The following is a 20858-nucleotide window of genomic DNA, read 5'->3' on the forward strand; positions in this document are numbered from 1 at the left end:
CTATTCAGCGTATTCACATGTGGTTCACTTTCGAAATGCTTTCAATTCGATTGGTTTTAAATGGTACAAATGGTACATAAGAGCTATCCATATTGAAAACATACACTACGTTCGATCACATGTGGAGCGGTGCGCAATTACATAGATATAGTGAAAATCTTGGTTCTGTATGCGAACAGCCCTGTGCGGATTGATAGGTGAGAAATTAATAGTTGGTCACGACGCATTCTGAGCCTGCGGATGCCCCAGCAAGGACCTATTCCTAAAGATATGGATGGGTATATAACTCTTCCAGTATTCAAACCAATAATTGTTACCACCGGCAGCAATGACTTACAAAACAACAGCCGTAGCTAGCTCAGCTAAAAAACGAATGAATGTGTATCAGTTCGCTTCTATCTCGCAAACGTACCTTTTTGAATGAGTATACACACGTTTTTTAGAATACGACGTAAAAAAATTAACCAAACAAAAACGAGGACAGTAAAAAAAATATAATACTCAAATATCTTTTATCCCTATCTGGTACTGTTTGTCTTCGACCGCGTGCAACCAGAAGCTGACATAACTCGCTTTTTTTTTATTTTTCATATTTAACGAAACCTTGAAAGCCTTGACAGCCTACCATGGTCTACCAGCCAGCCATGAAATAAGGGTTTTTCATTCTATTTCCCTCATAATCGTTTCACAAGTTCACATCGTTTCCAACATTTCGTAGAACTGCGTAAAATAAGCTAAGCTGCCTGACTATATTGACATTATTTTAAAATTAACTTCATCACTTTCATCTTAAATTCATACCATGCAGTGTGAACTGTTACAATGTAGTTGTTTCAAAGTGTTGCGCTCCTCAGTTTGTTTTTTGTTTTCATTCTTGATCTTGATTCTTGATTACGAGGTAACCCCTTACATCCCACATGCTTTGGATTATAATTTTGCAATAACAGCAATAAGTAGCAAACGAAGTATTTTTTTCTTCTCTTTTAATAGCCATTTTACGAGTAAGGAAAAAGAAAATTGTTTAAACAAAACCATGACTCCGATCTAATTATTCGTAATTTCTAAATATGTAGAATATAAAATCCTTTGTAAAATTTGTAGAAAAAAAACGTAATGCTTTTAGCCATTTTAATTCCTTTTTTGGACTATATTCTACCTGAATAATCTGTAATCAACCTACTTTTTCGAGTTCTATACGGCATTCTGTATCTCTTTTGCCTTTATCATATTTACACAAGTGGACGAGTACTTCAAGAAACACTGTAAATATTATTTTGTTAATATTGATTGTCTAGTAAGCGAAGCCATAGCAAATTGCCGATAAGCAGTGGTGCTATAAAGATTCCCAATGCAACGAGGCGAACTGTTGCACAGTTGTGGCATCGGATCCGTACAGTGATGCCTTTCAGTTCGGAATAGCTGAGCAAAAGGGCTGAACAAAAATGTCTAGCGTCGAACGTGTGAGTTACCAGCATTTGTGAGTTGTGAGTTGTGAGAAAGCAGAGAACACCGCTCGGGAAAATAAGCGTTACGTTATTCTATATTGTTAATAAACCTTCCTTTCTAATACGCTAAGTAAGGTAAGAATATCGCCACCATGTACAAAAACCACAGCGTCAAACAACTAATATCGAAATACCCTTATCGATTTCAGTAGGAAGTTCACATTTCGGACCATTTCAAGAAGTTGCACACCAACGGAACATGTGTTCCGGTTCACTGTTTCATTCATTCATTCTGTTTTTCCTTCTCTTTTGCTCTCTCGTTCTCTCTCACTCTTTCTTTCAAACACACTCCTTTCTTGTTCCTTTAACTCCTGGTTCCAACACTACATTTTAGTTGATTATGCCCTGGTTTTTGAAAATCATTTTCGTTTCAAATACCAATATTGTAAAAACTGAGCGGTATGAGGTTCTGCTACGATATTAAAGAAGAACTTAGTGAAATTTACGTATTTGTAATATTTCCCAAGCTGACCAAAGCTGATGGTTTAAGTCTCTTTTTCAGAAATAACCGGTACATAATTCTTCAATTCACATATCTTAAGCGGCGGGTGATAATTATGAACTCAACGATGAGGGTCCAACCCTCGTTTACCAATAGCATAATTCCAAGAGTCACAGCTTTAATTTAACTAAAACCTGGTTTTCAAACATACTGGTCCTGTTTTACCTATCTACATATCAGGAAGATGTATTTTCCGCATCATTTCCACACATCTTATCTTATTCTACACATCTGTTCTATTTATTATACGTATCATATGCAATGGAAGATCTACATATCTGAGTTTAAAGCTATTGGTCGTCACTGATCGCACTCGTCAACAAGCGGTTCTAAAAAACGATCAAGCGATCAATCTAATTTCGTATTTGTAATTGTTGGAAGTATATCAAGCAGAATACACCAAAAGAAGAATATGGAAAATGATATCACGAATTATCGAAGTAATTCAAATCAACAGCTCTACAATGAACTCAATAATTCATTTGTATTAGTTTTTTTGTTAGAGTAATATAAAAAATCATTTATTTTCAGCACACATCTCCAGATATATCTAACATTCTCTTTTTTATCGGCTCAATAACCTCAAGAGGTATAGGCCTGCCATATCTGGCCTTATGTTTACCCGTTGCTGGAGAGTCCTTACATCCAGTTGGTCTTACATGCTTACATTCTAACTTATAATTTTATCTTTTTTGTAATAATGACCAAAAAACCACAGAGCTTGAAGTGTTGAATAACCATAAATTTCTTAATTTTTCTTAATTTTTTTTAGAAACCAAGGATCAGTGAAAACAGATGTAATCTTGAGTACGACTCTCAAAGTCCTCAACGCTTTCCCACGTATTTCGTTCATCTGAAAATTAAGCAAGAGCTTAGCATCATTATAAATCCTAGAATCATGGACTAAAGACGTAAATTGACCAATTGAAATTGATCTAACGTTAAAATTGTTGTTGTTGTTTGTATTTTTATCGAGTTTTTCATCTCCAAATCTAAAGCTTAAGTGGTGTTGTAATAAGGTATTTACTGTTATAGGTACATCTATACAGCATGTAATACATTTGCGTTTAACACACATCAGTTTGCGCGCAGAATAGACATACGATTACACGTTTACTGATGTGAAAACGTTCGTATGATTTCTGCTTAGTGTCTATCAAACAGATAATCGTTCGATCAACCAGGTGCGAACTCCTAGAAGAAGAGGTTCCGCTTACTGGAGGCGTTAGAGACATTGAGGCATTACACTGGGGAAGAAGAACAAACATAGTTTATTGCGACGCTCACATACATTGTGTCACCTGTGAGCTAGTTTGCTGCGCGTGTATCGTAGTATCGATTACTGTCTTGATGTATTTGCAAAACTGCACTATGGTTTATTACTGGATATGATGTGGTTAAAACTTTGCTACTTCGAAATAAGGATGTACCACAGGTATGCTATAGTTTTTTTAACAGGGGTTTCGATCTTATCTGGTGAAATCAAAGTTTTTGTTGCATTCTTTAAAATAAAAAGATAACTCTATGCAATGCTTTCTCGACAAAAACATATTAAAAGTGTTGCAAATGTGTAATTGCAATTTTTAGCTCAAACCAGAAAGAACGAAAGCTTCCCGATCTAGCTCGGCTAGGTCTTGTTCAACTTGAACCGAATCCAGAAAAGACTCCGACTTTACCAGACATGATCAGCAATCCTGTTTTTCGCTTGAGACTTTGAAAATATTGTCCAAAAACTTGGTCGTCCCTTAAAACTAAACAATTTACCTATCACTATAAACTCTCGCAAAAAAGCAAGGTGCGTGTTTAACTTATTAACAACTTTACGGTTTGTCTTACGGACATTTCGGATCATAAGTCAACAAAACCATTGGCATCGTGCGGCCCGGACCGATCGTTAACAAGCATATAAAGAGATGATTTATTGTGCAAACAGGTTCCTCAACAGTACGTTTCCCGTCATTACACGATGCTTGATTATAACAAATAAACCGAACACTAGTTTGGCAACACGCAGTACGAAGCCGGACGCATCTTAATAATAACTCATCTTACCATCTGTCGTTGGCATTCAGTGCGGCATGCCATTGCCAGAGTACGCAAAGCAATTGTCCATAGTCACCTCTATATATGAGTATGATAGATTTCTACACTTATAAATACTAGATTCGTACATACACGTCCGACACGCACATACATACTTGCTATCGCTTAGCTTACCTGTATCGCGTTCGTTTATTTCTTCACATGTCTATTGCGATTGTGATGACGGTTTAAGGATAATAAAGTAAAACAAGAATAGTTCGTTCAAAAAAAAAAACAACGCGCAAGACCTGCTCCAGTGAACCCACCGAAAACTGTACACACCTACAACTAGGTGAACCTTCGTTATACGCACGCTTGGTTTATCGCATCTGCTGCACACAATACATCTGCTACCTCTGCCTTTACTCGTCGCTCACTAAAACTGCTTTGGTCATACGCTGGGTGATGTGAATATTTCACAATAATACACACACAATTGCTTTACGCTATACCACCGTGCACTAATTTACACTCCGCACAAAAGAAAAGCTAGCTCGCTGGGGTAAGCACGCTAGGCAAGCATCACTGATAAACGTGTTACTGACCGGGTCGGCAGCATCCAGCGAATTTTCGCTATCTAACTAAATGTGACGCAAAACGAGCGACTCAACGGATGCGCTGTATCATGCAAATCTTAGCATACGCAAAAGAGAGAGAGGCGTTAGCGTTACAGGGCTCTCGAGTGCAAGTGGTAAAGCACGAATCTTTACTGAATTTTTCTAGTTGAACTGAAACGTGTGAAGGTAGATCTGGGATCATACCACCTTACTTGTGCTTTTGCACACAGCTGACATCGATTCTATGTAATGCCTTCTCAACAGTCACATCCATCATATCGGAAAGCTTTACAAGTGTGTGAGTTGAGGGAGCGTTGCACAGAATTGGTTTCAACCCTGCAAAAGCTCAAAAAAGGCGGATAGATTCAGCATATTCCAGCTCGACTAGAAAAGCATCCAAAACTAGCTCCAGCTTTATCGCTTTTAGTTGAAAGCTCTGCATCATGTATGGCAAATAGCAGCACTTGAGAGCAGTGAGAGCAGTTGCTGACTCATAGTAGTAGATCGTTGCCGCTCATCAAGCATGTCTACTATACCACACACATCTTATTACCACGTCAGCCAGTATAACAATGTAACGAAGATGAGTTACAGTCGCTCCGCTCTACACTCCGACTGTTATCACTATATTTCTCTACTAGCTAATGTGCGCCTGTAGGCTGTGATTGTGCGGCCTATCGCCTCACGTCACCGTTGCGGAAATAGTGTCCCGGATCCAAGGCGTATTCGGTATGACTTTGTCGTACATTCGTGGTCGCTCGATACCATTTGGTGCACAGGCAATACGCCACGAGCTTATACCGACCAGCGCCCATCGTCGGTCGCTCGGCAGCAAACAGATGACCGGGCTGCCGGCAAACTCTTCCTCGCTGCAGTCTTGCTTGTGGTATGCCGACTCCGCACACATGCTGTTTACCGTGGCGATCGAGATATTTTCACATGGCGACATGTCGATCAGCTTCAGCTGTACCCGCTGCAGATGATCGCGCTGGCGTGACCAACCGAGCGTATTGCAGTTCGTCCACTGACTCTGTTTGCCGAGCTTTGTCGGTTGCTGGAAGCCGACACCACCGGCACCGACGTTCGCTACACCGCCCGAGCTGATGTAGTTGAGCGCGGAGATGTAGTTGTTGGTTTGGGGCGAGTTGGCGGGCAGCGGGTAGGCTGACGGCCCGCCAGGAACGCTACCAGGGACGGAGGAAACCGTCGTACGACCGTGTGTCACACCGACCGCTGCTTCCGCCTTTGGAATGTGATACTGCTCATCGGTAAAGTCGGCACTGTACTGGTTAACGTATTTGGCCGCCTCGTTCAGATCGCCATACTCATCGGCCGCTAGCTCATCATCGCCAGGCATTTCGAAGTACTGGCGATATTCCTTCAACTTACGGCCGCTCACCTTGCCACCCTTGCTGGTGGAGTACTTTTCCGCGTGTGGGGTCGGTGTCACGTTGTTGTCACTGCGGTCGATGGTTTCCTTCAGCGGTATATCCGGCAGACAGATGGGTCGAACAAAATCCGAATAGATGACCGGTGTTTCCAGACGTACCATTGCTGCTGTGCTGCCCTCTACGGGTGATTTCACCATACCGATCTAAAACAGCGTGTAAGTGCCGATTAGTTGATACGAACGCAAATACAGTATGACAGAGTAAAGAAGTAAACTTACTATGCGACGCCGTTGCGTCCAAGGCGCATTTGAAGAGAGCCGCACGGCTCCAAACACTGCCATCCATGTTGCTTTTGCCTGTCCTTGAAAGCATGACTCGGTCGTGAGCACCCAATCCTTGGAGACCTGTTGGAAAGTGCAAATGGTTACGTCAATGGTTTTCAATAACACAACGCCAACTCCCACATACCAACGTGCCATCGCAGACATGCGTATCTGCTCTCAGAAGCGCAACGTGCCACGGCCAATCACCCGGTGTCGCCATCTTAGACAGCCCGATGCTTTGCGTCGCGGGCAGTGTAGACTGTACGCCGCACTCCAGATGACTGCAGGCAACGTACAGTGACTGTTTACTCTGGCACTGTGTGCGTACGAACGAGATCTCGGATGCACGGGGATCCAGCACTCGCACGTAGCTCGTGTTCGGCTCCGTGTCGTTGCGGATCTCCGAATAATCGACACGCTCATATCCGAGCGCCTTGCATAGGGACTCGGCAACGGTATTGCGCACGTACTCGTTCCCTTCCATGCCAACCGAGCACAGCTTACCGGTGGTGCCCTTCTCCGAAAACACGGCATATCCTTCCGAGTAGAACCGTGGCCGGAACGGTACAATTGGAGGTGGAAATGTGAGGAAGCTTACTTGGGGTGAAATGGAAACTGAAAGCAAAAAAGGCATGGTATTAGATATTAGGTATTCTAAGATTACCAGCGATGGATTTGATGAATCTTTAGAGAAGAGTCTATTTATGCATCTTAAGTCAAGTCTCAAGCTATTTAAGGGTCCTCATAGATTCATGAATGCTCAAAGATTATGCAAAGAGGAGTTATCTCAAACATTCAAGAATGTTTTTGGTTTCTTAAAGAAAAGTTCAAGCTGGTTCAGGTTTCTCAAATAAAACATGATTTCACGCATTCTTTTGAAATATCTTAAGCTTTTGAAATGAGAGTTTCATAATTTTGAAGAAGAATTATGTCCGGATCCAGGTTTGAATCATCCGAATAGAGATTCAGAGTCAATACTTACGGCAATCCTTCTCATCGCTACCATCGGGGCAGTCAAGCTTCCCGTCACACCGTGCGTTCCTTGCGTAACACGCTCGGCTTCTTCCGCACGAAATCGCCCCGTAGGCGCAGAACGTACAGGTATTCTCATCGGATAGATCAGCACAGTCGGCTACACCGTCACAAAGTCGCGACGACAGCGCATTGGCCTGCAGTTCCCCGGTGCAGCCTGGTTTGCTGTGACACGACTGCACACCGGTTGATTCGGGGAAGCGCTCGCAGTCGAGATAGCGGCGCAGCCGTTCCGGCAATCGTTCTCCACAACCGGCCCAAAATGCCTGACAGTACTGCCGACAGACCGTACCGGGTGTCGGTTCCTCGATGGTGCGGTACTCGCAGGGTGGCTGCAACAGTCGGCAGATAAAGTCGAACGCCTGACGGAAGCATTCCGCATCGACGAGCTCCCGGAACGAGATCAGATCCGCTTCGACCTCCTCGAGTGAGCCGTGGCCGAAAAAGTTCGGATAGGTCGTCACATTGTATCCGACTGAGCGGCAGTAGCCGAGCCGGAGCGGCTCACACTTCCGTGGTGGGCGGGCGGTCGTCACGATCTCCACCGTTACCTCATCCTTGCCACCGAGCGGCGAGGAGGACGTACCGACGATATCATCCCCCGTACCCGATACCTCCTTGATGACCAGACTGTTGGGGTCGATCGTCAGGTTGCGAAAGTACTTCCGCTCCTGGCCGGTAATCTCCTCCAGCAGGATGGAGCGCAAATCTGCCACCGATACCAGCTCAGCGTACGGATCGAAGTAGAGCGCAAAATGAAGCGTCAGGTCGCCCGGCTCCTCGTTCCTGTCGGGGTAATGTCGGTATAGCATTATTAGCTAACGCTCTGCAATGACTCAGCCGCCATCTTGGTACGTACCCGTCCAGTGCGAGAATTTCACTGCCCTCGAATGGTTCGCGCAGATCCGAACGCCGCATGATGAGATTGATGCGCTCCCGGTAGTCCCGTGCGCGATGCTGAAACCGCAGCGTATTCTGATCCGCCAGCTCCGGCGTCCACCGGTCACCCTCGATCACGCGCAAGCGTGCACGAAATATCCGGTCGGGTAATGGCTCCGGCCGTAGATAGGTATCTGAGGGGTGGGCAAAGATAAATCTGTAAGTTGCAAAATAAAAACCATCCCCCAACGACGTCTTCCGAGGGGCCTTGAAATGTCCGCAATTAAGTTTCCTCCGCCCGGGTGAAAGTGAAAGAGCCTTCAAATATTCATTTCACACACATGCCCGCTAATCTAAAGCATATCCGCCCGGAATCCGGTGCGTGGCAATCTGGCACTGCCTTTATTATTGCTCGCCGTGTGATGTGAGCTACCCGTCTTCTTCGGGACCGAACCAGTCTAGTGTGGTACCATTATTTGTCGGAAGCGAAAGTGAAAATGGCCGCAAAAATGACTCCCGTGTGGCGTTTGACTAACTCCAATCGCATCAAATGCGCCGCACGCTCACATTTAGCGTCATTCACTTAAGGTGCGCGAAAGTGATTTAGGATCCATCAGTCAAGATCTCAGTCTTCTGTCACCTTTTGCCCCCTCCCCGATACACCGTCATTTGTTTTGGGCATTCTGCTACTTTATTGCACCCAAAATTCATCCCCAAAAACAGAAGAAGCAACTACAATCAATCTTCTTCAAGACAACAGCTCATCAGCAGCCGCTGAGGGCTAGAGGCGTGGAGGGCAATTGCCACTCCATCTCCGGCAGGTTATCGACCTGCCGTCTTACCGGTCTCATGATGCAACCTGTGTCCCACCGATCCCGGCGGAGGCACACCGTGCATCCCGCTGGAAATGGAAAGTAACTTTTCATTTTCTTCCAACCCGCGCTGATGGCGACTTTTCCCGTACAACACACGCATCCCAATTAGGAAACGCAAATAAAATATGAGGCAAGCATTGATAAAACACAAACGTAAGCGCATTGTTACCGTTGCCGGGTGTGGTACGGTATTCTCACCAGTTTCGCGTCATTGTCGCGAGCCTTTTTTTTTGCTTCGCATTGCTGCAAGTTTTCCACCGGGTGTGTGCGTGCACATCTTGCTCACCAGACGCACGCCTCCAGTGCCGCTGGAAACCTTTTTACGTAAACGGCCGGGTACGGTTCATGTCCGTACAATAAATTATGCCTGCAGACAGGCACCGTGGTGGTGAGTATTTGGAGAAAATCCATACTGCATGCCCACACGGTCGACGAAAATGTACGGTCGGGGTGAAACGCAGCCACCAGTCAGTGCGCGAGCCCTAAAACCGCACCGTTTCTTAATCGCTCTCTCGCACAACGTGCAAACACACAAACAATCGCTTTAATTGAAAGCTTGGGTGCTTTGGGTGTTGTTGTTTGCCTCTTCTTTCTCACATTCCGGTGGTACACTTACTTTCTTCCAGCTTTTTGTTGGCACCAGGCGAAAGAGCCAGCGCACTGTGCAGCGCGAAGAATGTGCGACTCCAACCAACAACAATGAGGCGGTTTGTTTGGGTTACCTTCTGCAAAGCCCGCCCAGATCGAAACGTTCTCAGCTCGTCGCGAACGACATGGTGCATAACTTTTTTGCCCGACTAACGCTCGCGATTCGCAACAACGGCAGCGGTGTGGTGTGTTGCAAAAATCTGAAAGATGCACCGACGCGCGCATCGACCAATCCGGCAACATACTTACATCCAACGTAGACGATCGCACCCGCGCACAGCAGAATTAGCAGAAAGCCGGCGATGAGCGCACAGCCACATTTCTGATTGTCACCGAGCTTGCGGCGGGTAAACCGGATGTCCGAATCGCTTGACAGGACCGATTCTGCCCGGCTACTCTTCGGGTGCATCGCCGACCGGCTGTGATGATGGTGATGGTGGTGGTGATGATGATGGCCGTGTCCTCCATTCGCCGCCTTGCCGCCCCCAACCAACCCCCCGTTCTTGTGCTTTCCACCACCACCTCCACCGGCGCTGGTGGCGTTGGAGCTGTCCGAGTTGGAGCGCAGCTTTCGGTCCTTCTTGAGGCTCGCGTCCAGATCGGAATCGAGCGCTGGGGGTGGCGTCCCGGTTGCAAAATGGTGACGGTGTGCCGCTGAAAGCTGCTGCTGCGCCGCTAGATGCATCCCGTTGTGATTCGCCTGCACTAGATGGGCCAGGTGCTGTTGTTGTTGCTGCTGCTGCTGTTGCTGCTGCTGCTGTTGTTGTTGCTGCTGGTGTAGTTGGTGATGGTGGTGATGGTGGTGATGGTGACCGTGTGAAAGCCGATCGTCATCATCAAAATAGGAATCGTCGTCCGGTGGTGGAGGTGGCGGCAGGGAATCGCAGTCGTCCGACTCGGGATACTTTATGCCGGGTTTCTGTAAGGAGAAGAACACACAAAAACATACGCAAACAACGCGTTAGTGTTGGGTGGGTAATGGCAGCAAAGTGCAAGCGGCTTGAGCATGCAGGCCCCATCAGCAGGTCATTCATTCCTTGTGCTCAGTCAACGATCCAGAACGGCGCAAGAGCGAGCACATTAAAAGGCACTGGTAGGCCCTCTCAAGAATGTCGCACCTGACTGATTTTGCCAGTCTGCTACCACTGCTTCGACGATGGGTTCTCATGAAAAACTGCCAAACCAAAACGATTTGCAGATAGTGAAATTAAGGCTGTTTTGCTTAGAAATAGTACGTAGAAAAAGTTGAGGTTATGACACATTCAATCTTAGTATGGACAGGTATTAATACTAATGAATATTTGAAGAGGTAATGTCTATTTTCAAGGTCTTGTTCGCCAAACAACATATCTGTCGGGACGCTCGTTAGTGAGGTTATCAAGAACCACAATCAGTACACCGCTGGGGTATGGACTCTGACCAAAAGATGATGCTGTGAAGAATGTTTGATCTCTCTAATATACCGTCTATATGTATTAAATCAACATGAGTTAAATGATACATCTTCTTCTTCTTCTTCTTTTCGTTCTTCTTCTTCTTCTTCTTGGTATAACGACTTACTAAACCTCATGCCTGCCATACCTGACTTACTAGACTTATTTTATCATGTAGCCGAATAGACAGTCCAGCGTACAGAAGATTGGTTGAGATGGGATTCTGCAAACAATCCTGTCGTATGAAGACTGGCGCCACTACCAATACACCACCGGACCGCCCCTCGGTTACACGATTTATGAGAGGTACTGTAGGATCCAATAAGCTGGTCATATCATGAGAAAGACACCGGATGAAAGAGAGCCTGTGAAGTCCTTTTAGACGTGGCAGACACAAATTGAGATGGAGTGATAAAGGCCGGTAAATGCCATTCTGGAAACGCTTCAGAAGACTTCTAAAGTAGGACAAGGCTATGACGATACTATAATGATCTAAGACACTTCATAAATACATAAGTTCTAGCTTAGTAAAAGCCACATGTTGGAATATCTGTATCGCTTAAATAATATCTGAATAAGAGTGAATATCTTGAACGTTCCATAGACGCACACCTTGCACTCGAATCAACTTTCTCCCTCTAACGATTCCATCTATCAGCAGCCGTGGAATTACACCCTGGAATGTTGCTAAAGCTCGGTGTACCTCACAATTCTAATTAGCTGCTGACAGAGCCGAACAGTTGTTGGCTGGCAGCTGGAACCTGTGCGACCACACCGTGCGTACCGAAACAAGCGGACCAAAGATACGCCTCCGTGCGTGCGCTAATCGATGGTGTTCGCGATAATGAGGCAAGACAGAAATCGAATCATACGCCGATGTGTAGCCATTAGCGCAACCGCCAATTCGACAGCTGATGTATGCGCGAAGGGATAAGGCTAGCCACATCGAACATAAACCGACCCCACCCCAACAGTGAACCCCCAAAAGAGAGTCACCCTTTTCTTCTGTCTTGCCCACCAACCTCAAATGCCAACCTTTCAAGGCGACCTTTGTTTTCCATATGGTAAACGCTTAAGTTTTTCCTTTGAATTGGCCGTAACCTTTGCGAACCGCCAAAGAAAGCTATCAGGCGCGGTTTTTGACCGTGAATGGTGGTAACATCTCTACATCAACTTCGGTTCCGGAATCGGCCAAACGCACATTACGCTAACGATCCTCGGAAATTGCCATATTTTAGATTGTACGGACACGGTGTTTGTGTCTCTCTATTTCCCAAACACGGCTACGCCTCTAATGGTCTCGATTGCGCGTTTCGCACACAAAACTACAAGAATAAAGAAGACAACGAGTAAAAGCGCGCATTAAGGGGTGGCGAAGTTATTTCATCGAATTTATTTGCTTTCCTTTCTTTTTGCGTCGCTGTTTCGGCAGCACAGAGACATTCGGAGAAACCGCTTTCGATATGCAAATATCGCCGAACAAATGTCCAAGCGGGTGAAAACGAAAACCGATACCACACCAAAACGGAAGCATGATGATACTTCTTCTGTTCACCTTTGTTTTTTTTTTGTTATCATTCAATTCCCTAATATCTGACCACCATTTCCCTGGGGATTTCAGCATCACCCTTCAGCGCTAATGTTATTATACAAACCTTATCTGACATCTTATTGGTCACAAAAAAATCGAACAACTTTGTCACCTTCTGGCGCTTATTCTTCTGGCCTAAAGAGAGCTGTTAATGGGCCCTGCATCGACACGATGACTTAAGATCATTAACAAAGCGAAAGTTGGGTTCGTCGCCTGAAGGAAGGACGTCTTTTGTCGGTATTCGATGCGCTAATAAAGATCGGTATAATTTCTCACGTCCGCGCTTTCTTCCGATCCAGGCAGCACGTTCAGTGGAGATTATGTTAATATAAGGGTGAAATAGTTTTGTTTTGTAACGTTTCGTTTGTAATTCTAGGTTTCGCGTGATATATTAACACATTAAATCGCACCCTTTTTTAAAGAGGTTTGTATGGGGCACTCACTCGGAAGCTCGTACCTTGCCTAATTCGAAAACATTTAAACTACCTAACCACCAAACCAAAACCTTAATTGTGTTTGACTTTTCCAAACACACACACACAGGTAAACATATTCACACCAACCAAATAAGCACCGAAAAATGAAACAACCCCGCGGGTCTCTACCGGTCTACCGGATAAGTCGCTCTCGAACTCTGCTAAGCGAAAATTCATCGGTTAATCGATAGCTCATTAACCTTTCCCCGAAAGTGCAACTGGTTTTGCGTTAAGCGGGAGCTGAATATGTTTTGACGCCCCTTTTTTTTTATTTTGGTGTGTATTATTATTTTTCCTGCGCAATGGAATTTGCTGTATGCTAGCCGGTACGCTGGTAAAAATACGCGTTTCGTTTGAGATTTCAAAACAGATCGATTTTCAACACCCTTCTTCTTTGGCGTTTCGTTCGCTCCCGCAACGCTTATCCCCCCTCATTTTCACGGGGGTTGAAACATTTGAGGCAAAATTCGAAACACAATAATTACATAAAAATATGACTCTTTGATGGTGATTAGGTCGACTTTCTTCTACTCCATTCCCTTTGTTTTCTTTTTTGTTTTCTTTCTCGTTCGTTTTCACCGGCAGCATCGACGCACACACGCTGGCAAGCGAGGGGGGGGAAAAGAAAACACAAAATCATCTGCAAATGGAAAACGAGAGATTATTGCTTTTAGTTTCCATTTTTCGTCCGATGCAACGGGCACGACGGTGCGTAACGCTTGGTGCTGGCAAACAACCGAGGACGTTGCTAATTTTTTTTCTCTCGACCAGAAATTAATATACTTCATCAGCCGGGAACGCTGCTTACGGTTGCGCGCACGATCAAACGACCGTAGGAAAAGCGGCCGGAAAATCGAACGTTTCCTTCGCCACTGGTAAATAAAATTGTGTAAGTCGAAGATAAAAACATTCAATCAGAAACGCTTACGCAACGTGCCGGTGAGATGGCAAAATGAGCAACGGCACCACAGCAGCACGAGTGTCGCTTAATAAGCACGCCGAAGCGAACTGTTAAGTTCGACACACCCGAATAAATTAATTGCTGCGCAGCCGTTACAAGACGCTTCTGGGCAGGACCTAAACAAAGCACATTAACGCACATTAAGAGCAAAACGAAAAGAAAACACAATACAACCCACACAGACACACCCTTAAACGGCGTATACGATTCGCAGTCCGAGAGCCATAATCCTTAGCATGCATACGTTGTTCGTACGCAGCAGCTGCTAATTAAGGCGCTTTTGCTGCTGTTACGGTCGGGATTTAATTGTTGACTGCATTTCATCTCCTTGCTTCCAGCTACACGAACGTAAGCAGAACAGTGCCGGGTGGCTGTACCGGTGTTTTGTATCACTTTGCCAGCCCCGTCTTCCTATTTGCCAACCGAACCGCAACTTGCGGCCGCATTTTCTGGTCGCCGGAATGGTTTTTTTCACAATGTTTTTTTTTTTGCAGGCGGAGAAAGTTTCCTTCCGTCGTTCGCACACGTCGCTAGTTGGTTAAGAATTATACACGCATTTACGATTTTGTCTGTATCCTGAACCTTTAGCAAAAGATCGCCAATAAAGCTGCGGCAGTGAAAAAAATATGGCACAAACTAAAACAAAGAACCAAATAAGAACTAAATAATTTTTTTACTACTATTCAAATGGCGCTAAATAATGCCATAAAATGGTTAAAGTTATAAAAATAACCAAAATTATAAATGAAAAATTAATGTATTTTTTAAAACAACTTGTTGCTGACTGTTTAACAAAACTAACTTAAATTACAAACTAACCAAAACTTTAACAAAAACTAATTATTTACATTTTTAACCAAGCGCTAAAACAGACGTGATCGCTATGTTTTGCCAATACAAAACAAAAGACTTCAACGCTGCAGGCATGGTAAGCGACGAACGCAAAATTTTAATTTGCTGCTATAAAGAAGCGGCAATCAAAACAGGATTATAATAGTCAAATAACTGCACTTGCTGTCCCTTCCCGTATGCTGCACAGCAAAGCAACACGTCAATGATGTTTTTTTGGATTTCTTTTTTTGTTCCATGGGAGTTACATTCCTTCCCGGACACAACGCTTGTAGCGCGGCGTAAGAACGCGTACGATGAGATAGTTCAAATTTTCCGTTGCTTTAATGACCCATCTCGGTTGACGTTCTCGGCTGTACCAAAGCCCATTTCGGTACAATGACACGCGCATTGCACCATTTTTTTCTTATTTTCACACAAATCAGACGGTCAGATTTATGATTGTCCCGCATCGTCCGACCGTCTCCAGTTGTTTTGGTCGTGTTTCGTCAGACCGCGGGTGTCATCATACCGCGCATATACTCTAAGGGTGGGGAAACCCCCGATGAGAAAATGCTCCTCTTCCGTTAAACCTCGTACGGTGTGATGTCAACAGGAAAGTGTCGGCCGGAGAGTGAAAAACAACGGAGTTTCAAAGAAAACTGTTTTTTTGTGTTCAGCGCGGGCTTCATGTATGATACAATTCTTTGATAGTGTTTTCTTCTCCCAACAAGACAAACAAACGAAAAAAACACCCATTGCCTTATTAACGAGTACTTCGCCAGCAGTTCGTTTCCGCTTGTGTGAAGTGGTGCACAAGCGTATTGGAGTATTGAAACAGAAAGTTCAGGCACAACAACGCGCAAATTAATTAACTAATTAGTTAATTAATTTACGAACAATTGCTGCCGTGTGGAAGGACAACTGTCGGTCGGAATCAGCCAGTTCCGTAGTTTTCTTCTCACGGTACGGAGTTAATCGGGCCCATCGTTTGGGTGCACATACCAACCATCGCACATGTTTGATTGCGCTTATATACTACCGCATCGGCCCATCGACTGCTAAAAGTGAAAGCCAAATCAATCAGCAAAGGTTCGAAATCGCATCATCGATACCTTTAAACAAGGAAGCTCTTCTATTCTTCCATTAGTCCTCCTTGTAGCCCTTCTCTCAAAGAGCGCTTCCAAAAATAAAAACCACCCCGTCGCTTCGTAATTAAATCAAACCACAACGAATCTCACGAAAGCCGGTCAAATCAATTGGCACTGCAAACAAAACCTTTGCTGCTTGTTTGCAATTTCGCACAGCTTCAGCGATTTGGCCCGCCATTATTGTGGCCTAGAATTCCCGCGAAAATCGAACCTACGCGAGCATTCAATCAAAGATGGAAAAACAGACGATTTTACTTCGCTCTATTTCGCTCTTTTCCTCTCTGTTTGCGATGGTCCATTCTTCGTATTCCGTTCTTTTTTGCATATTCTACACGCAAACCGCTTTTGAAAGTCTGGCATCCGATACGAAACCGCACTGAAAGGCTGCTTCGCTTAATCTATCGGTAATCGGTGCACGTGATTGTAAACGAACAGCTGCAGCACGAGCAAGCAGCATCTTGCGGAAAATTCGTCGCGGAATGGTAGGTAACGCTAGTCTTGTCTGGCTGTTCCCTCGGGAGGTAAACTTCGTACCAGCTCGAAGTAGGAAAGTGGTTTTTGCAGGCAGTAGGAAAAAAAACATGCTACGGAAGGTGGGAGAAATGGGAGGCACCGTGAACGTTTTTCCACTCTCACAAATAAGCCGTCAATTTCAGAGCTTTTCCTCGGCTGAGCTGAAATTATCTGATTTTGAGCGAGACCAGACCGGCCCGGGTATCGCCTTCTCGCTTGCAATCGCTTTCGTCCGTCCACCGTGGGTGCGGTGAGGGCCAACGGAACCGAACCCAGCCAGTTGCAGATCAATAACAGTATCGTGGATTTAATTTCGCCCGCACCATTTTCATCATGCCGGTACCGCTTCGACTGTTGCCTTTTTTTCCAAACCCAGATACGATGATTAGATGCTGCATTGGGCTAGAGGATGGAGCGGAGAAGGAGGGACAGGGAGAGAGTGAGAGAAAGCGATAGAGCGAACGCGAGAAAGGTGAATTACCGTTCGCTTCCACCAAACCTGGCAGCTGCCACGAGTAGCACCGCATCGATTTGGTAATTTTGCATCAGTCCCGTCGGCTAACGGCGGACCAAAACTATCCAATCGCACCAGCTGGTCAGCTGAACCGATCATCATCATCACACCTATAGCATCTGACTTCACTCCCCCCGTGAAGACGAAGGGGCTTGCTTTTCGGTGGATGCAACGAAACTCCAAACGCAAGTATCGCTTCCCTTTTTTTGTTCCTTTACACTCGAACAGAAAGAGAGAGAGTGAGAGTGAGAGGGCAGAAAAGTAGGAGAGAATGAGAGAGGGCAACAACAAACACACAACGAATTGAGCTACGGACTGTGCTAAATTCCAAAACAAATCAGCTCACCCCTATTTACTGTAGCTTTTTTGCTTTTGTCTCAAACTTTTCGAGCAAAATAAAACGAAAGACTCTAGGAGACGAACCCCCTTCTTCTCGCTGCAGGGCCGAACGTAGAATAGTGCGATGACAATTGTAACCGATATACACTGGTCGCGTTTGTACCAAAAGGTTCTCTCGTTAGAGTCATTCCCTTCATCTCTTTGTCTCTCGACTGCTCTCCTTCCCCCAAACCCAACACCCTCGAATTCCCACCCCAAACAACCAACTCACCTTAAAACCACCCCATTCCCGCTCGTTTGTTCGTTCTTTAGCGCTCCAGACGGGTTCTTCCCGTTGCTGTTGCTGCTGTTGCTGAAATGGGTACTGCCAATCGTCGGGTTCGTCACCTTTCGTTGGCTTCGCGCGCCCTTTACCTACGATGGCACCGATTTTCGACACTGCCTGTTCGCCAGCTGGCGGATTCTTGGCCTCACCAGCCCGTTGCTGTTGGCGCTGATTTTGCGACCGCCTGTGGTGGTGATGGTGGTGTCGCTGTTGCTGCTGCTGCTGCGGATCGTCCACACGTCTTAACTGATTGTCGTTCGCAGTACCCATACTATGTGGGTTTGCCTCGTTCTTTCCACTAGCTGTTTGATGTCTGCCACAAAATCGTTTCACAAACTCTGACCGTGCTATCTTCACGTGCAATAGTGTGCGAATACTAAATCTAATCGCCCGGTAGAGTAACATCAAACACGTCCTACTCGTTTGCGGTAAATCCGCACAAATTTTATACTCATACTTTCACTCTTTCTCTCTCTTATATCTTTCTATATGTCACAATAGACGTGTGTGTGTGTTCGTTTGTAATTGTGGTCGTCACTGCTAATGTTTAGGTGTGGCTGTAAAGTCAGTAGGCCAGTGATTAGTAGTCTCCTTGGTGGAGTTAATTGTCAAACAATATGCGACGCAACGCACTATCACAAATGCATATCACTTTCTCATCCTGGTCACGGCACCAAAAGAATGCTGCATGCGCCGTAGTTAAGGTCGTCTCGGCGCTAGGCGCTAGTCGTTCGTCGTCGGACTGTCCGAGTATGTGGTCCGAGTATTACCGTTGCCGTCATTCAACGGAAGGATCGCTACGGAAAAGGTGGAAAGGAGGGATCGTGTCAGGTAACAGCAATTGGTTAGCAAAACGTTATTAGTGGTGCCGGTTTGTTGTGTGCAGGAGGGCAAACATGTGCGCAAACAGTGCGTGGATTCCTCCCCATTTCCCCCGGTTGGTTGGTGTTCTTATGTTTGGTGTTGTTTCGTTCAAATGTCAGCTAATGTAAGCTACAACTAAATTGCATTAGAAGTATTTATCGAATCATTAAAATTCTTCTGCCATGACAGGCTTCTCAGATTTATGTTTTGCAAATCGTTAATGCCTCCATGATGTAATTTAAACTCCAATAAACCATCAAACCTAGCTCTCTTTATCACACTATCTCTATATAAATCATTCTTCTTACGTTACATGCAATGCCATTAGAACTTGTCCAGGGAGATAAAATCTCACAAACAAAAAATTTACCGATTCACTACAATGCAAACACATTAAATAATGATAAATATCATATACTAAAATACTCAAAGAACAGATAATATTGTTGAAAGTGTATATACAACATTTTTTAATTATTTTCCATTATGACGGCCAAAGGCCATATGGTCATGTATATTAAATAAGTGATTATTTAAAACATTTATAATTGTTTTATAAAACGATATGTATATATAGCTTTTGAGAAAGTAAATGTTAGTATATACAGCGTTTCTATTATTCATCCTCTAGTAACAACCTCTCACAAATCAGATCAATTAAACCGTACCAAACATGATATCCATCAGCTTCAATGAAACAGTGGTGACATCGAAGTACACATTGTTGAAAATATGGATGCGATTATAAGTAAATGTCAAGTATGTGTTAACATTGAAAGCGACGCTGTTGAAATTAACGGTGACAAAGTTAACTCGAACCGAGAAACGCTGTATTCAATTGTTTTTTTTTTTGTCAATGTCCCTGTTAAACGTTTCAGATGCTGTATGAAATAGTTGTATTAGATGTTGTAAAACGGACATATTTAGGAGAAAATGTACAATAATATGTCTGGCTGGTACATTATGATCTTGCGCATTAGACGGTGAAAACATCAATACTAGCAAAACAAGCACAAGCTAATACTATTCCCGTATTCTCGTCTTCTGACGTCTAACCTTCCTTCCTAGTCTTCTCTGCATTTCTGTGCCTGCTGTAAGTTTACAATAATTTATAGTTTTAGTAATCACTGTTTAGCCTAAAAGGCGAACTTTTGAGTAATTAAATGTTAAATGTTAAATAAATGACATGTCTTCAACCTTGCTAAGATATTGAAAATTATATGCATCAACTGTTTTGTTTTTTTGTTAATTTTTGTCATATTGTACTGTTTGTGACTCTGACACGCGTCTTAATCAACCACTGTCTCTATTGTTGACTGATGTCGGGCTGGTCTCAACATCGACTAGTGCTATTTGCCACCTGGATATTTGATTTGAGTTCATCAAACCCATATGGACGGAGAAATCGAGCCCCGAAACCCGGACAGTGAGGTTTTCACGGGGTACCGAAGACACAAAGGCTCCTCCAGTTCGCGTGCCCATTGTCGGGAAACATTATTTGCTCGTGAGCTGTCTCACATCCCGGGTGCTTCGCTTTCATCTGCTTACATTAACCGCCGTTTGCTGTTTCGTCTCCTCCCATTTGGATGCTTCCCATATGGGTGACGAAAATTTCACCCGCTCTGTAACCTGCACGAGAGGGTAGGCTATCGCACATCTTGGAAAGACAAAAAGGCAAACTAATTCCAATCACGTCCATACGCATCGCGTCCCCGTGATGGACGTACGTGCACAGTGATAGTGTTCCCATTTATCCCCCTGGGAGCAACCGCATCGATGGGAGAAATTCTGTCGAAAAATATGTTGACTTTATTTATTAAGTACTCTTCTTCATTGGCCTGCTTGAAGGTGCACGTCTGCTTGAGCTCGCTTTTTGCGGTCAGCTCAGAACTGTGTCAACACGTGTTTAACAGTTTAACTTGTTTGCTGCCTTCTTCACCGCTTCACCCATTCGGCAGATATCTCAGCACTGCGAAGTCTCACCTCTTGCAGGTTTTACCAGCAGTGACGTAAATGAAGAAAAAAAAAACAACAGCAACAAAGCGTACGCAAACAAAATTACCATACAA

The 20858-nt window shown here is 44.6% G+C and overlaps 1 protein-coding gene across 1 annotated transcript; it reads right to left on the bottom strand.

The window, feature by feature from the left end:
• Window positions 1-5328: 5328 nt before the first annotated feature.
• LOC128710436 (uncharacterized) lies at window positions 5329-18195 on the bottom strand. The gene is made up of 7 exons (XM_053805492.1): window positions 17872-18195; window positions 10044-10713; window positions 8252-8465; window positions 7343-8178; window positions 6506-6975; window positions 6316-6441; window positions 5329-6240 (listed from the first exon to the last, which is right to left on the bottom strand). The coding sequence occupies exons 1-7, from the start codon at window positions 18193-18195 to the stop codon at window positions 5329-5331; spliced, it is 3552 nt and encodes a 1183-aa protein (XP_053661467.1).
• Between the last annotated feature and the right edge of the window lie 2663 nt (window positions 18196-20858).

The sequence above is a fragment of the Anopheles marshallii genome, chromosome X (assembly GCF_943734725.1).
Source record: "Anopheles marshallii chromosome X, idAnoMarsDA_429_01, whole genome shotgun sequence".
NCBI lineage: Eukaryota > Metazoa > Arthropoda > Insecta > Diptera > Culicidae > Anopheles > Anopheles marshallii.

Bases quoted from the DNA above. Each gene is read 5' to 3' on its own strand.
- LOC128710436 (XM_053805492.1), bottom strand. From the start codon at position 18,195: ATGGGTACTGCGAACGACAATCAGTTAAGACGTGTGGACGATCCGCAG. The intron at 8,179-8,251 runs GTACGTACCAAG...TTACCCCGACAG, and splicing joins GAAATTCTCGCACTGGACGG to GAACGAGGAGCCGGGCGACC. The intron at 6,442-6,505 runs GTATGTGGGAGT...ACTTTCCAACAG, and splicing joins ATGTCTGCGATGGCACGTTG to GTCTCCAAGGATTGGGTGCT.